The sequence below is a fragment of the Aristolochia californica genome, unplaced genomic scaffold (assembly GCF_029961685.1).
Source record: "Aristolochia californica isolate CCGP_79_NKW_82.1479 unplaced genomic scaffold, dmAriCali1.0.hap1 SCAF_16, whole genome shotgun sequence".
NCBI lineage: Eukaryota > Viridiplantae > Streptophyta > Magnoliopsida > Piperales > Aristolochiaceae > Aristolochia > Aristolochia californica.
The window spans coordinates 21,128,062-21,144,913 of record NW_027181837.1 but is presented as its reverse complement, the minus strand read 5'-3'; the positions used below and the strand labels follow the sequence as shown (position 1 = coordinate 21,144,913).

Here is a 16,852-nt window from a genome sequence, read left to right as displayed (position 1 = left end):
CATGGAAGAGACACGCTTCAGCTCTTCCATGCCGATCGACTTTACAATCCTGGAACCTCTTGTCCCGTCTCAGAATGAGTCGGTCGTTTTCAGGAAATTGCAGCTGGGAGACGGGAAGTTTTGAACTAGAGAAGGATCAAGGTGAGAGAGACAAAGACCATCATACCTTTCTTCTTTCTTCACTGTTCACTTCCCCGTTACCCTTTTCATGAAGTTTCCCATGGCTGAGCAAAGCAATCCGGATACGGTGTTAGGAGTGGGAGGGGAGAGGAGCCTAGAGAGAGAGTACAGAAAAGGGAATTGGACCCTTCATGAGACTCTTGTTTTGATCAGTGCAAAGAAGATGGATGATGACAGGAGACTGAACAGAGGGACTGAGAGAGAGGGGAGGAGCAGACCAGCAGAGCAGAGATGGAAATGGGTGGAGGATTACTGTTGGAAAAATGGATGCTTCAGGAGCCAAAATCAATGCAATGACAAGTGGGATAACCTCATGAGGGATTACAAGAAGGTCAGGGAATACGAGAGGAGGGTGAGTGAGGGAGGAGGAGTCTCTTACTGGAAGATGGAGAAGCATGAGAGGAAGGAGAGAAATCTGCCCACGAATCTCTTCCCTCAGATATTTGAAGCTCTGATTGAGGTCGTGGAGAGGAGAGGCGCCCAGAGAGCCCCCACGGGTCTTGCTGTTAACAAGGAACGTGAAGTAGGAACCCGCATGCGTAGCAGCATTCCATCATCTTCAGTTGCTCCCAGTTTGCAGCAACACATATCAAATCCAAGTCTTCTTCTTTCCCCTTGCCCCTCACCACCTGTCATGCAGGTCCCCCTTGCAACTGCCCAAGCTTTGCCTTCATTAGGTACTCTCTTTCTTATTTACTATTACAATGTTACTAATTTTTTTCATTGGAGGTTCAGTGGAACATGGCAGACTGGAAAGTGTTCCATTGACTTGGGATGTTTTCTTTGATTTCAATAATCCATTGTCACGAACAGCCGAGTTCATGGACTGAATATGTGTATATATATATATATCCAAGCGAATAAGTTTAATCAGTTGGATTGTTTCTCTGATTTCTTCATTATTTTCATAGGTAGAATTCTTTATCTTGTGGTACTGTTTGTTGGTTCCTTAAATTTTTTTTTATACTGTTACTCAAATCTCTCAGAGAATGCTTAAGTCTATGTCGTTTTTGTCCTCCTTTTCCTTCAAGTGTATCCAAGTATGACACCAAAATGGATCTCTCCTTTTTGGCTTCTTCATTAATCTTTCCTTCAGAATTGGTTCGTCTTTTGGTTACTGTTGCCCATTCTTTGTCGAGGTGATGGGTGGCATCTTCGTCTTCTTTTTCCTTCCACTGTAATCCAATCTTTCTCCCCAGCTTTACACTTACCAATGGCTTTCATTTGCCCCTATCTGCAGCCTTTTCTTCTCTCATTTTAAATATTTACAGTGCTCTTCCTTTTATCCGTCTGCTTTCGCCACAGTCCACAGACCCTTTTTACTCCTTGTTTTTATTGGTCTGCTTTTCTTCGGTTTACCCACTATGTTGTCTGAGTCCCTTCCTGTTTCCCCTGTCTGCCTTACTTCTTTAATCGGTTCCTTCTAGGGAAAAGTAACAGTTGACTGAGCTTTCTCATGCTGCTTTTGATTCCTTTTTTAACTCTTTCTCTCTTTGTCATGTTATATATCTTGCACCTTTGCTACTGCTAGCATTGATTCGTTTGATTCTATATTTTATGTTGGAGAGGTGCTGAAAGCTCAGATTCTGATGGAAGCGAGTTTTCGAGCTCCCCCACGAAGAGAAGAAGAAGGGAGACCAGCACCAGCTCCGACACCACATATGAGCTCTGCTCAGCAATCTGTAAGAGTGCTTCCATCATAGAGAAGGCTCTGCTAAAGTGTGAAGAGAAGGAAGAGAAGAGACATAGAGAACTTATGAGTTTCGAAGAGAGAAAGCTGAAGATTGAAGAATCAAAAGCTGAGATCAACCTTCAAGCCATAAGTGGACTCACCGGTGCTATGAACCAGCTTGCGAATTCAATCTTTGCTTTGGTTTCAGAAAAAAATCAAACAGGTCCAAATTGATGAGGAAGGCGAAGGCCATAACCCTTCAGCACTGGGTGTTTTTTCTACCATTGATATAAATCATTAATAATTAATTTTCTTACTTTCTTTTTTGGGGGGCTAAATCTTCTTCTGTATCTTATGATAATCAATAGACGAACTAATAATTTATTTTCATTTATAAGATTGATCGTGATTATTTTAGCTATTGTATTATCTAAATCGAAGCTGGGGCAAGTTAAATAAAAGGAGCTGACGAGTACGTCTATAACATTTGAGGATTAGTTTTTGAATATTCTAATGAATGTGGAATCTAAGATAATTTACTTGTACTTCCAGGGGAGACGAAGGCAGGTTTCCTCTTACAAGGAGAGGAGAACGTTTTCCCTTGTTTTGGCTCATGGATGATACCTTCCACTAGCTCAGGTGAAAGAAAATGCCTCTCCCTGAGGTACCCCCTCCCCATTTGGTACCCTTGGAAGGGAACAAGATCCCTCGCTCTCCCTCCGGGCAGTATATGGGCCTCTCTATGCAGAGGGACTTGCAAGGTTATGGAGTTGGGTGGGGTGGCAGAGGAAGGACGGGCTACCCCTTCTCTCCCCCAGGGATTAAAAGTTACTTTCCTGCATGGAAGGAGGTCGTTCACAGATGAAAGTACGGTCCCCTCCCCCTCCCCTCCCCTTGGTCATCCTTACCTCCCAAGCAGTTGGGACCTGATCCAGTAATGCAGGTAGACGGAGGGGTACGAAGGAAGAGAATGTAGACCATCTTCAAGCTGCACCAACAACTACTTTCATTTAATAGAGTGACGTAAGTCATTGAAGGCAACACAGCTTTTCTGCTCATGCCAAGGCCTGTCCACCGCATCAGAAACAGTAGCTTAGGCTGTTTCCTTCTATTCTTGCAAACATTTATCAGAATCCTGGAGATAGACCACATGTTATTAAAACTGGGAGTATCTGGCATGAAACGTACCCTGAATGAGCCACATAGCTATCACATCCAATCTGCAGGGAAAGGAGAAAACCTCATGATACCATGCTGAAGACACTTCCTCTGCACACCTTCCCCACTCCCATTTGTCTAATCTATCCAAAAACAGCCAGAAACTTCAAAGATACTAGCTTATACATCCAACATTTATGACAGACACATGGGGTTGGAGATGCTACAATAGGACCACAAACCTGCAAGACCTAAATAGATAGGCAATAGAAGATTGAGACTCTATCCATTTAACAGCATAATTGCTGGCATTTATCATCAAGAGTTGAGCCTTCTTTTTCAAAGTCAAATATGAAGCGCAGGTTCTGCTCATCCACATGCCCCACTTGCTTCACCATTTCATCTGTTCAATAATTTGGAAACTACTTGAAGCACCATTTCTTTTGCATTGTTTCAAAGCAGTGCCTAAAACAGTTTTTCCAGAAAATTACCAATCTCACAAAATACACTAAGTTATATCCTACTTCATATCTGATGGAGAGGGTGGTAACTGGGGTGATTTCAAAATGATGAATGACAGCAGCTATCATACAGGAACTTTAATTTTAGCAGAGGATGTAAAAGGTGCTATGAGCAGCACTACAAGGATAAATTTTGTGAATCAATTCTTCAACAAATAGTAATTCGATCAAAGTAAGAGTTCTCAGGAACATGTATGACTAAACCAGTGTACAAATACATTGAAGAATGTGGACTATTCGTCCATGCAACCAATGCAAGTTGAGCTTTACCCTTGTACCACAGAAAATATAAGCATGCATCTTTAACTCATTCCCTACCAAAAAAGCAGGGTACATGTTGTTAGTATATAATATATAGACGTAACAAGTATATGTTCAATGTAGGCTGGAAACAAGCTGAAAAGACCACAATATCACGTTCCCTTTGAATGGTAAGAAATACAATATCATTGTGCTGAAAAAATTTAAGAAAGAAAAATCACTATGGGTAACAAACAGTAATTTGAGTTATGGTGTGTGATGTGTGCCACTGTATTACCAGTTGTCAGTTAATTAATGACAATATCTTCATTTACTTTCTATATCTAACTAACATCTAAGAGTCAAAAGTTGGGATTGAAAACAGATGCTAGAATTGATATGGAATCATAAAGAATACCTGTCACAAAATTTACCAAATTGGTTTCTCATAAGAATTCTTTGTTAGAATACAAGTCTAAGGGTATTTTAGTCATTTCCCATGTTTTCCACATTACATTTTTCTCTTGTAGTATGCCTATTAGATAGAGAGTGTCTTATTTTATCTCTAACTAAATTTTCATTCAATTTACACATGTATTTTAGGAGATATGTAATTTTGAGTATTGATGGGTATTTTTGTCTTTTTGTAATTTTTCACTTACACCTTGATTAAAAAGAAGCTGGACGGTCCTTTCTAGCTTGGATTCCAAGGCCCAAAAACTGCTCCTATTTTCCTCTTCTATTTTCTCCCCAAATCATATATTTTCATGGTATCAGAACAATAATGCAAGTCTTGGGCAGGTTTCTTTCGATTTTGTGAATCTTCTCTCCATTTTCAACAATCTGTTTGAAGGTTTTTCCCAGATTTCCGGACTAGTAGGGTAAAAATTCCAATTTTCCCCCTTTTCTGCCTATCTTAGTCTATTGGCTAATGATTACTGCTTCTATTTGATTGATTGTTGGGATTTAGACGTGTATGATGATCCCAATCTAAGGAAATTTCTTAAATCTGTCAGCGTCATCATCCATATAGCATGCATCATCCTGGTTTCTTGCAATTAGGTCATTCTTTCATCGATTTATAGTCTCAATTGCTGAAATTGATCACTATTGGTTCAAAATTGAGTGAATTGGGTGTTGCATTGCCCTAATTGAATTTAGTGTGGGGCCTACTTGACTGCACAAACATAGAAATTTGGGAAAAGTGTTTCCCTTTGGTTAATTGACGCTCTAGTATACTGAATTGTGGTGTTTGGTGATATTTAATGGCTGATTCCAGCACATGGGTTGCTGTCCAGAGGACTGCTAAAAGCTCAGATGTGAAATCTTCTCAGTCTATTTAGATAATTACGATCCGGTTGAATGGATCAAATTATGTAAACTGGTCCAGATCAGTTTTGATGTATTTGAGGGCCAAAAGAATACCAAAATATATAACCGACGATCCCCCAGTGCCTGGCCAGAAGAATGGAAAAATATATAATCGATGATCCCCGGTGCCCATTACTAAAGATTGGGTGGCAGATTTGAAATTATAGCATAAAGAATAAAATGTAAAATATTGTTGGGCACCAATAGGTTTACATATAAACACTATTAAAAAAATTCTGACATATTAGAATCCACATGCAAACATTTAATAGTCTGATTTGCAAGTCCACAGATCTACCTTACTGAATTTACATTATAAACTTTTGGCATTGATAGACAAGAGTATATATTTACACTTACCACTTGGAAAAGTCCGTATTGGATCTGTCTTGTTAAGAACACTAGATTACCTTCTACCATTATTTGATACAGAGTATCTTTGTAGACTCAAGGCAAAGTGCCCATATCTGGGTTAAAATGAAGATGCACGATGGTTCAAAGTCAGGTCCATCAACTTGAGACAACATTCAATCTTTGCTTTCTAAGCACTAAGAAGGAATCATCAATAGATATGGCAAAATCCCTAAACCAGAAAGAGAAACAATCTGTCTTAAATGTTGGTAAGCAATGTTCTGATGTCTGGCATAGTGCAGATAAGGTTGGATATTTCACAAGTGAAAATAGCAGACTTAAAGAAGATTTTCGGAACATTAGTTACTTTAGTAGTGTCAAATGTATACATCACAAAATATTGACATTTTTAATTCGATCAATGACCAATCAAGCCTCAGGGTTGACTCAACTTGATTTTCAGATCGAAATTCATGATTCTGAACACCAGTGATCAATACTTGAAGGTTCGTTTTTGCAGAAGTGTAGAAAAACTACACAAACAATATAACAAATGATCATTCAAAAAGAGAGATTGAGAAAATGCAAAATCAATGATCATTAAATCTAGTTATGAGTAACACATAGAGAGAGGTTAATTCTGACATCAAATTATCTATTCAAGAGTAACTTACTGTGAGTGACAGGACTGAAAGATATACAAACCAGGGATTTATGTTCACAAAATGGAGCAGACAAGTGTACAAGTCATAATACCTCTTATCACTTTCCCTTAAGAGGTTAATTCTGACATTAAATTATCTATTCAAGAGTAACTTGCAGTGAATAACAGGACTATAGATATACAAACCAGATTTTTATGTACAGAAACTGGAGCAGACAAGTGTACAAGTTATAATATCCCCTATCTCTTTTCCTTAATAATACACATGAAGATGCTATTTAAACACAACGCTGGTTTCTGCTCATTTTTTGCAACACCACTGGTCAAAATTCTGACAAGTGTGTTACTAGTGGATTGGGCCTTTGGCTCAATGGCCACATGCGGTGGTTGTTAGTGCAAGGTCTTGGGCTCAAGTCTCACTGGGGGGTATTGAGTACAGTGTGTGTAAGTAATCAACAGTTGGGGGGAGACAAAAGATCTTACAAATGTGTTTGACCACCTTAGTCATCAAGACCTTTGGCACCTTAGTGATTCAGTCTCTAACCTATAGTCCAGAGAAAGATGGAAAGAAAAAATTATTGAGCACAAAATAAAGAAAACTACAAAAGAAAACAAGAAAATGATGCCATTGAAATGAAAAGAAAAAAAAGTATAAAAGAAAAAAGGAAAATGATATAGTTTGATGTCAATTTAAAAAAATACACCGTTGGATTTTATATTGAGTACTGAAAACATAAAAGAATAGCTTGTTACATCATAAAGTGATAAGCTAAGCATGTCACAAATCAAAAATAGCTTAGGCATTGGGGCTCGGTCAGTCCCCTAGGTGATGAAGGGATTGCCTTCGGTAACATTATTTCCAATGGCATAGAGGAGGCTTAACATGAAAGTGCATAAGTTAACCTCATGTTGGCAAAAACTTAAAAGAATAATAGAACTGATGTCTTTTAAAATGACTGAATGAAGTTGCAGCTTTACCTTTGTTAGCATCTAGAATCACACAAAATCGAAAACTTAGCTACAAGCAAAAGTTAGATGAGATCTAAACCTAGAATTTTTTTTTAAGCAAGTGACCAAATCTTTCTTTCTCTTTTTTTTTCTTTCATTTGATAAGTTACTTTTCAACGATGCAGACAGTGAGACGTGGACAATTTCAGATCCTCAGCAAAAATACGACAAGTGAGCACTAGAGATCTAATTCTCAAGAAACATTTTAGCCTCAAAGCTTTTGCTCTACCAATGACCATCACACTTTTTTCATATTATTAATCACTTCTTACTGTGTCATTTTACCATTCATGCCTCAAAAGCAGAGATCGTCTCTTTAGGTAGATAGAGAGCAAAGCTAACACACTTCTTCTCTGCTCTCTTTAGGTAGATAGAGAGCAATGCTATCACACTTCTCCTTCCAGGGGGCTACACACAACCTATAGATAACATTCTCCTAAGATATCCAAAAAAAAAGGCCGTTCAATTATATGTCATCCACAATAAAATCTTACATGTGATCCAAGGGTCAAAAAAGAAATGACCAGAATTAAGAGTTTCCCCTTAGCTTGGCAAATAGAACTTTGAAATTGTCTGACATTTCCATATTAAGTAAATTAAGCTTTGATGTACTTAATAAAGAACACTTTGTTGTTTTTTCTTCATGTAATTTATATGATGCACAACATAATTAGCTCATTTGTATCAACCATTGGTTTAAATTTTTTTTTTTTTTTTAAAAAAAGGCTTGTCAGGAGACAGTAAGCCTATCAAGTGAAAGAAGAAACATTGGGTTCAAAGAAGATGCATACTGTCATTAGATAATAATGGAAAGGAAAGAGAGTATTCTTATCGCCAAATTTTAACTTGTAGAAGGGAAAAGGTACTGGTCCATAACTAACAGAGAAATGATTAAATTTTACCACATGTTTATTAGGGCTACAGTTCAATATAAAAATTTGTTGTTCCAGAAAGTTCGTAAATTTACAGATGCCAAAATCTATTTGTTTCCATCTATAAATTAATAGCACATTTATAATATATGGGTGAACATGAAAGAATAACACCAGGCCTCCAGAGATAATTGCATGGACATTGATTTCTCTTGACAATTCATTGCTCTCATGAACATGATGATCATCCTTTTATTTTACTTGTTTAAGAATATTATTCTCTCATATTTATTTTGAATACTATATTCATGCTCTATGTTCCAATAAAATGAATCAAAACTGACAAACTTGTAACATGCTATCATATTTTCATTATCTAATGCTCCATCTATTCTCCACTTGCTGATAGATCAATTAAAAAATCAAATACGTGCATTAAACATTTCTTTTAAGGAAATGAGATGTTACTCATAGGGTTGGCATGCTTAAATTACTCGGAACGATTATAAATATCATATATAAAGAAAAGATACTGATAATTTCTTTTTGAGGCATGAAATAAAGAATTTTTCTTTTAATCTTCTTATCAACCAGAACTCAATAGGATAGACACCAAAATCTCAAATCATCAGAATAAGCAAAAATAAATAAATAAATAAATAAATTTATGTGCGTACCATTTGATGATGGATCCAAAAAGAAAATGTTGCATGATAGGCACCTTCTGTAACACCTCTACCTTGTACATTTTCAGCAATCCGCTATTAACTTTAGTCCAATTGGGAACGCCGCTTATGTCATCCAGCATCGGAGAATGCTCTGCAAAGATGCCCTTCTTCACCTTATTCACAAACGCCACACACGAGAGATACAAATACTCCTCCGAGAAGTTATCTAAAATGTCCTGATTATGTATCGATTTCGGCTTCATATACTTGTGATCGATCAGCTGGGCCGACCCAAATATGAAGGGCAAGAAGTGGCAATCATCCAGTCCCCACACTCCATGAGACCCGGCAGGCTCGAGAGAGTAGACAGTTTGAAGCTTCCTCATCAAGTCCAGGTACTTGACGAAGATGCGAGCCACCGCGGCATGGTAGTCCTCCTCCTTGAGAAGGCCGAGGCGAGCCAGGCAGTACAGCCAAGCGGCGAAATTGGTCTCATGACCAGTACCGTAATCTATACGAGAGGAATTACCGAAGCTGTCGAGAAAGTAAGGGACGAGTTCGACAGTTGCGGGTGCGAGTTCTTCTAGGAGGAATCCCATATGGAGCGACTCGGCCGAGTTCCCCAGCCTCTCGTGCCATGTACGATAGGCGACATTGCCATAACGGGAGGTCTGCGGCGCCAGAGGGATCTCATCCACCCAATCAACAAGCGTCTGGAGGAGAGCAACAATGGCTGCGACGCTCGATGACGTGTAGCACGGGTCGGAGAGCTTCTGGCCACGAACGGAGTGGGAGAGCGCGGCCACAAACCCGAGGAAATGAACGCCGGATGGGGAGGAGAGGAAGCGGCGCGCATCGTCCGGCGAAGAGATGTGTTTCGAGGGTTCTTGTAAGCAAAAGGGCGGGGAGAGACGCGGCACTGGTAGCGGCTGAGGCACCGGTGTGAGGATGACGGATTCAGTGTTTGGCGGCGGAACATTCAAGGCCGGAGTTCTGAGAGGACGATCAACGGGCGGTGGGCATGACTCGGCAGTTGGCGGCGGACAGACGGTGGATCCATCGCACGAGCGGCAGATAGGGGCTGAGGAACGCAGCGGCCGCCGTTCTTCCGTGGTTTGATCTTCGGTAGAGATCCGCGAAGTGTCTGCCATTTGGTATATGAGAAATCAGAGGTGGCAGTTGCGGGAAGAACTCTTCTTCGGTGGCTCCTCGCAGACGCCAGTTAATATATTATTCTTGAGAGACTGGACTTTTCTACTTTTAAAGTAGAGGCCCATTTTAATTAAAGCCCAAAGAAGATGAAGGGCATGTGAGAATTTTCAAAGACCATTGTCTACGCCAACAAATTCTGTTGGGCCACATAAAGAATTTCTGTTGGGCCACATAAAGAATTTAACCAAGTGTCACGTATAAAATTATGACACCTAAAAAGAGATCCTTTTATATTTTTAAAGGAAAGCCCATTTCAGATTAAGCCCAATGATGTTGAAGCCCATACGATAACGCCACGTAGGACTTAAAAAGAAACCATAGAAGGATACTGAAAGACGCACGATTCATGCAGCTCGGCGAGGAGACGTGTCGTTGAAAATTGAAATACGAGAGAGATATCCGTCTCTTTTGCTGTTCAGAGTTGCTCGTTTGCAAACTGGAAGGCCTTCGTTAGCGAGTTGGCGGCGATCGAAGTTGATCAATGGCGGCTACTGGAAACAAGAATCTCAACGCAAAATTGGTGTGTACTTATTGATCTTATGGTCTCCTCTGATAATGCCAAATTTTAGGTTTTTGTTTTCTCTGTTGGCGACTGCTGGAGCTATGAACGAATATTTGTTTAGATTGGATCATTGAAAGTTTGTACGTTTGTGATTTTTATTGGCTTTGTAATCCGGTCATTGAGACGGATTTTGTTTTGTCTTATATATTTTTTCGTTGTATTTTTCTTTTTCTTCTGTTTCGATTTGTGATGATTTCTCTTATATATTTTTAATGACTAATTAGTACTTAATTTGTTAATTTTTTGGATATATATTCTTTCAGTATAAAATTTGCAGCTTCTCCCTGTCGGTTTCTGAAAGTCCGATCCGCGTTGTTTTCTTTATGAACTTCTCTATGTTCTAACTCACTTTTTCGACGACCTTGTGCTACAATTATAAAATTTTGGAGAAGCACGTTGTTTAGCAGAGTGTATCTTTTCACGGGAAATTTCCTTTCATCCTCGAGGTTTTTGTTGTACGAGGCGTTTTTTTCTTTTCTTTTTGGATTAGCTAGAGTTATCAAGTGACTATTGCTACTTCTTTAGAATTTTTTTTGTTTAACTTCTTAATCAAATGCATTCAGTTTTTGCTTATTATTGTTACTTGCGTACTCCATTTTAATGGTTTATTATCATATCTCAGTCAACTACATATTGATGCCTTTTTAACTGGATAATTTAGGTTCTTCTTGGAGATGTGGGAAGTGGAAAGTCCAGCTTGGTTTTGCGGTTTGTCAAAGGCCAGTTTGTTGATTTTCAGGTTGGTAGTCTCCTCGGACTGCAGAGTATTGACTTGGAAATTTAGGATTTGGCATGTCTTTATTTGGCCGTGATTATTCTTGTGCTTTGGTGCTATAGGAATCCACCATAGGAGCTGCCTTTTTCACACAAACCTTAGCTATCAATGATCAAACTGTGAAGTTTGAGATTTGGGATACAGCAGGACAAGAGAGGTACCATAGCTTGGCACCAATGTACTATAGAGGAGCTGGAGCTGCAATAATTGTGTATGATATAACAAATTCTGTGAGTATTTTTCTTCATTCTTATTTATAATGGACAGTTTGATTCTTACACTGTTCAGGAGGTTGTTGGATATTGGACATGTGCTGTAATCAGGACTTTGTTTTGATGTACTAAGCATACAAGTCGCCACAAATCTAAATATAAATTTTATCTTCTGTGGATGTTATACTGAACGTGCTAGTGAATATGATTTAGCTGTGTCTTATCTATTGCCAAGTGTTCTGATTTTATGATAAGTTGGCAAGAATTTCTTGGTTGGATGGTAAGACTGGAGTTAACATCATTGCTGGCATTTCAACCATTATGTCATTGTCTCTAGATGTAATTTCAAGATTTAATTAGCTTTTCTAGATAAAAATTATAATCAGGACATTGATTTATACATTATACGCTCTTCAGTCATTGGGAGGACATGATTGATCTAGTAATTTTGAACTATTATAGAAATGTAAAAGGAAATATAGTCTGTTTAATGTAAGAAAGATATTTGTATGTTGTTCACCAGACAAGGCTTCTCCATTTCAAGGACCTTCACTTTGTTCTGAGAGCACTAAAAACAAATTGTATCATGTTAATTAATGGTAAAAATTAACAGAACTGATTAGATGTTCTTCTTCATTAATCCAGGAAGGCCTGTCATCTTATGCTTTCTATTATGATTATGCACTATTTCCTATCATTCTATTCCATGTAAAACTTTTATCTTCTTATCTTACAGGCTTCATTTACTCGTGCAAAGAAATGGGTTCAAGAAATTCAAGCACAAGGTAGTGTCAGGCTTCTTTTTCAGCTAGTGTTAATATTTTTACATAAATGAAACATTGTTCGTTGATCATAAAGTTAACAACTGAATTAATCTATTTAAACTGACCATGATATTTATGTTAAAACTAGTCAGTCCTTGCTTTTATCAGAAAACTTTAGTGCTAGGCAACATTGATATCATGGGACAGGAAACTACAATTTTCTGAGTAGATGATTATCACGTATTTTGATGAACCTATACAGTTCTATGCTCTTTTGTTATTTATGTTGCAAATAATCAATTCCCCTTTATGTTGATTATGCTGGGTTTATTTGAAAGGTTGTTCGAGTACAGTCATTGCAGTTGCTGGAAACAAAGCAGATTTATTAGAGGCAAGGCAAGTGACACCAGAGGTGAGCTGCGGGGATAGGAATATTCGTGGCTCCTTTTTTGGATGCCTTAACTTTTGCTGATTGGTTGATCTTAAAACTTTTTATTTGATAAAAGAGAGTATAGTTGTGTCTTCTGAATATGTATGATTGTTGCAGGAAGGGCAAACATATGCCCAAGAGAATGGACTTTTCTTCATGGAAACTTCTGCCAAGGCTGCCACAAATGTCAATGAAATATTCTATGAGATGGGTAATTTTTTTTCTTTTCCTCTCTTCTCTACTATATGGGGTAACTATGACAATGTTGAGAACAGTGTCAGTGTTGACTGCGTTTAGCCTGTTGATGTGAAAGTTGCATATTTAGACATTCATTGTAAGGTACAATCGCTGTGCATAATGGTCTATCTGGGGAACCCCATTTACCTGCTGCCTTTAAAGGGTTTGATTTTGGCAAGCTGTGATCTTCAGTGTTTTTTGCATATTTACTTGGATCTTCATTTACTGTTGATTGAGGATCTGCTGACTCTTCCTCTGCAGCAAAGAGGCTACCCAGAGCAAAGCCGGCCAACAAAACGTCGATGCTTCTCACAGACACACGTGCAGAAAGAACCACTGCATCTTGCTGTTCATAAGTTTCATCTTAGCCATTTCAGCCACCCTTATTTAGTAAATCTCCCTCTCCAGGCATCGGCATGTCTCTGCTTTTGATCTTTAGTTGTTTCTTTTCAGAAAGTAAAAAAAAGAAAAAAATTTGATTTTTATGTTTCATGTATTGCAAATGACAATTGAATCAATCCCCCACAGCAGCTATCGTGTCTGCCTCAAATTTGTTGTTTATAGTCAAATACCTTTTATATAGAGAATCCCCGAAGATTATACCCCCTTCTTTTTGGACCTCTGGAGCGATAAAAAGTTTCCAAGTTGTATTACTGAGGGTTCTGCGTCCATCTAATCAAAGTGGTATTCGTCAATGCCTCGCCAGTCAATTGATCATTATCAGCTAAGATCGAGAAGTCTCTCTCTTTTTCTCTCTGTGTTTTTTAATCGTCGTCTCGATGGAAATGGGATCTGTCGGACCGTGCTTGTCAGAAGAAACAAGCTCAGCACAGAAAAAAACAAAAAAACGAAGAAGCTCAACTAATTTGAACTAATCGATGAGAGGGGAGAGATTTGATGTGAATAAGAATAAAAGACCTGCTTTTTTTTTTTTATTTCTTGTAGAAGGTGATATAGTTTTCAGTTTTCAGTGCCAAAGGCTTTCATACTACTGTTTCAGCCTCTCCAGAAGAATGAAAAATCTCATAAGACGATGCAAAAATAGAGAAATTACTTCTCATTGAAAATTTTTCAATTGGAAAATTTTACATTGACTAGTTTTTTACTTGTGTTTTTAATTAATTTTATGATTCATATTAGAGCAATAAAAACGGTAGTAAGACTGTACAATTCTGGCCATAATAAAAAGCTTTCTGCTTGCAATTTTCTGATGATTTCTTGTAAGAACAAGATACAAATCAACGTTGGCTCCATCAATTCGGTGCAAGATCAATAATGAATATCTGACTTGTATTAATCTGGCATCTTATGTCAGCCATGAAAAACTACTGTCCTATCTGACATAAAATATACTTCGTTAAGTGTGTGGAATGAGAAAAGGGAGGGACCTGAAGTGGGTTCTGAATGTATGATTTTCCACCAAATCATATGATCGAACAAAAAACAATTAGATGTCCAGTGAAGAACAAACAAGCAGTTCATTAATCTGGCTGATCTCTTCAGCATTTCTAAAAGCTAATCACCATTTACAACTTACCCATTTTCATAATCAGATCAAATCATACTTAAATGATATCAATTGCTTATAAAAATCTCAATCTATGTTTAAAAAATGATTTTTTACTTGCTGAGAAGAAACAGAAGCGACCCACCATTAATCTTATTAATAGATTGGCATCACAGTTTGTTTAATGCTTCCTAACATGCATGCACATTATTTTATTCCAATAATACACTGGTTTCTTTGAAGGAGTTCCATGTCCTCATTGAACTATTAGTTATCAGAGATTAGAGAAGAGAATGAAGTACAGTTCAGTGGGTCTAAAAGACAAGAAAACATTCCAGAGCTGATTCATCAAACACATGATCCTCCCAAACTATGTAAAAAAAAAGGCCTTAAAGGTACAATATTCCAGCATCTTATGGTCCTTACAAGCTGAACACTCAGAATATGTCCAACTCATTTGATAAAACATTCCAAAACCATCAATGAAACAAGCCCACAACTCAAGTACAATGATCTCTGATTCTCTCACAACTAGAATAACTGAATTCTGCTTTATTTTCTTGTAGTGCTTCCCCTTCATGCAAACCCAAAGCTCTTCCTTCACCTTAGTGGCCAGGAAGATCATGAGAAGCTGCAGCAGAAGCACAGTCCATGGGTTGGAATCCAATCCTCTCTTTCTGCAAGTCATAGACGACCTCCACGTTCTGCTGCTGGAAGCTCCCAAATATCCCTGCAGGCCCATAATCTCCATCTTCCATGTTTTGAAACAGAAAACACTTGATTACAATGGAGTTGCTTGGAGCATTGATGGGATAAAAATAATTCTCCTTGGGTAAGGTCAGGGTCATATTGTTCAGGAACTGGAAAGAGATGGAAGGAAGATCGTCCTCAGAGAATGAGCTGTTTAGGTAAGGAACTCTGTAGCAGAGATCAAACCCAGTTCTTGCCTCGTGTTCGGTCGATCGAGGGTAGTTTGCCATAGATCCGATGACCGAAAGGAGCTGCGAGTAAAGTGGATCAGGGAGATGAGTGTACGTGGTGCCTGAGTCGATGAGCATCCCACCGTTGCCTTCTGAATCGAATGACCTTAAGCTTGGTGGCACAGTAACGGAGCTGTTGCCCACAGTGATGCCCTCCAGGCCGATGTAATAGGAGTTTGGGTACAAGGGGTTTGATAACATGGTAGTGAACTGCAAATAATCTTTGGAGAAGATGGCAAGATCGCCAATGATCAGTGGACTGCTTATGTTGGGATTGCCAGAAAATTTGAATCCCAAGAAACAATGGGAGAAGCCCTTTTGAAGGAAACCCAGTTGAGAAGGGAGAGACAGGGGCCCCTTGCCAAACCCAACAATCCCAACAGGTTCCCTATAGGCAGCAGCCACACAACCAAACGAGAAATTTGACACCACCCTGGTGACTCCAGGGCTGCTCCTGCCATGAACCCTGATACTGTCCCTGGTGAGAGTCCCGATGACCAACCCTCCTGCACCATAAGTGTATGAAAACGGAGGACACGGCCTGGGGCAAGTATCCTTTACAAGGGTGGCCAGTGAGCATCCTGCCACTGCGCATGGGTCATAGGAGTCATCAGAGCTGTGGACGTCAAGACAATAAGGGCTGGAACAGAGGTCTCTGAAGGAAGAAGATGATGAAGAAGGAGAGTAAGTGGCAGCCAGCTTGTAGTTTCTGAAGTTATCACAGTCCATGCAATCAAACGAAAAGCTGCCACAAGGAACCCAGGTGAGGTCACTCCCGGTGTCCATATAAACCTGAATGACCTGCTGGGGTGTGCCCAGATTCAAAGAGATCAGGTACCCATCCCTGTATGACCTGAGTGGCTCCTGCATGTCCAATACTTCTTGTGGCTTTGAAACCTTAGAACCCAGAAAGGATACCGAAGATCTAGAATGAGAGAGACCCAACACCAGAGAGCCATGACTCTCTCTGGGTTTTGCATGGGAAGGATGTGAGAAGCTGATGAACAGCAGAAACAGAAAAAGAGAGAAGATGAGCATCAAGGAAGACAACATTTCAGAAGCACAGAGAGAGAGATTGAGAGAGAGAGAGAGAGTGAGGGATTGGGTGCTGATCAGAACATAAGCAAGACTATTTATAGACATATTCAGTCTCTGTGATTGATTGTGAAGTTGGTGGTTTGTGAGTAGGAAGATGAGAGAGACCACTTTGAAGGAATATTTCTGCATGAAGAGAGCAGAGGTCCTTGATACAAGGGATTGGAGATAAAAGCAGCCAAAAGGGAGAGAGATAAGAACAAGAGTCTCTTCATTACATTAGTAGAAAATCTGAATGCTTCTAGGGCATCTGGAAAGCAAGAGAGAGTTCAATGGTAGGCCCTCCTTTGCATAAATTTTCCAGTTAATATGATTGCGCATGCCATTTTAACCATTTTAATATAAATATTTTTTAGTTAATTTTTCCTATTTT

The 16,852-nt window shown here is 39.0% G+C and overlaps 4 protein-coding genes across 9 annotated transcripts; 2 read left to right on the top strand and 2 right to left on the bottom strand.

The window, feature by feature from the left end:
- Positions 1–220: 220 nt before the first annotated feature.
- Positions 221–2,086, top strand: LOC137952724 (uncharacterized). Its single transcript, XM_068799782.1, has 2 exons — positions 221–936; positions 1,747–2,086. Exons 1-2 carry the CDS (start codon positions 221–223, stop codon positions 2,084–2,086), a joined length of 1,056 nt encoding a protein of 351 aa, XP_068655883.1.
- Positions 2,087–3,561: 1,475 nt separating this feature from the next.
- LOC137953737 (uncharacterized) lies at positions 3,562–9,891 on the bottom strand. 6 transcript variants are annotated; one of them, XR_011112408.1, is made up of 4 exons: positions 8,715–9,891; positions 6,641–6,701; positions 5,503–5,609; positions 3,562–3,845 (listed from the first exon to the last, which is right to left on the bottom strand). XR_011112408.1 is itself a non-coding variant. In XM_068801229.1 (3 exons), exons 1-2 carry the CDS (start codon positions 9,854–9,856, stop codon positions 6,665–6,667), a joined length of 1,179 nt encoding a protein of 392 aa, XP_068657330.1. In that variant the 5' UTR covers positions 9,857–9,891; the 3' UTR covers positions 3,562–3,845; positions 6,641–6,664. The 6 variants fall into 6 exon arrangements, 4 of the variants coding, with proteins under 4 accessions (XP_068657330.1, XP_068657332.1, XP_068657329.1 ...); XR_011112409.1 differs by lacking the exon at positions 6,641–6,701; XM_068801229.1 differs by lacking the exon at positions 5,503–5,609.
- A 505-nt stretch (positions 9,892–10,396) lies between these two features.
- Positions 10,397–13,467, top strand: LOC137953634 (ras-related protein RABF2b-like). The gene is made up of 7 exons (XM_068801084.1): positions 10,397–10,437; positions 11,141–11,218; positions 11,317–11,484; positions 12,203–12,251; positions 12,569–12,642; positions 12,778–12,871; positions 13,159–13,467. Exons 1-7 carry the CDS (start codon positions 10,399–10,401, stop codon positions 13,251–13,253), a joined length of 597 nt encoding a protein of 198 aa, XP_068657185.1. The 5' UTR covers positions 10,397–10,398; the 3' UTR covers positions 13,254–13,467.
- A 1,542-nt stretch (positions 13,468–15,009) lies between these two features.
- LOC137952722 (probable aspartyl protease At4g16563) lies at positions 15,010–16,254 on the bottom strand. The gene has a single exon (XM_068799781.1). It carries the CDS (start codon positions 16,252–16,254, stop codon positions 15,010–15,012), a length of 1,245 nt encoding a protein of 414 aa, XP_068655882.1.
- Between the last annotated feature and the right edge of the window lie 598 nt (positions 16,255–16,852).

Coding starts and splice junctions, on each gene's coding strand:
- LOC137952724 (XM_068799782.1), top strand. CDS start 221: ATGGCTGAGCAAAGCAATCCGGATACGGTGTTAGGAGTGGGAGGGGAG. Junction 937..1,746: donor GGAACATGGCAGACTGGAAA/GTGTTCCATTGA, acceptor TTTATGTTGGAG/AGGTGCTGAAAGCTCAGATT.
- LOC137953737 (XM_068801228.1), bottom strand. CDS start 9,856: ATGGCAGACACTTCGCGGATCTCTACCGAAGATCAAACCACGGAAGAA. Junction 5,726..8,714: donor TTTGGATCCATCATCAAATG/GTACGCACATAA, acceptor TTTCTGGTTTAG/GGATTTTGCCATATCTATTG.
- LOC137953634 (XM_068801084.1), top strand. CDS start 10,399: ATGGCGGCTACTGGAAACAAGAATCTCAACGCAAAATTG. Junction 11,485..12,202: donor TGTATGATATAACAAATTCT/GTGAGTATTTTT, acceptor CTTATCTTACAG/GCTTCATTTACTCGTGCAAA. Junction 12,252..12,568: donor TCAAGAAATTCAAGCACAAG/GTAGTGTCAGGC, acceptor TTTATTTGAAAG/GTTGTTCGAGTACAGTCATT.
- LOC137952722 (XM_068799781.1), bottom strand. CDS start 16,254: ATGCAGGAGCCACTCAGGTCATACAGGGATGGGTACCTGATCTCTTTG.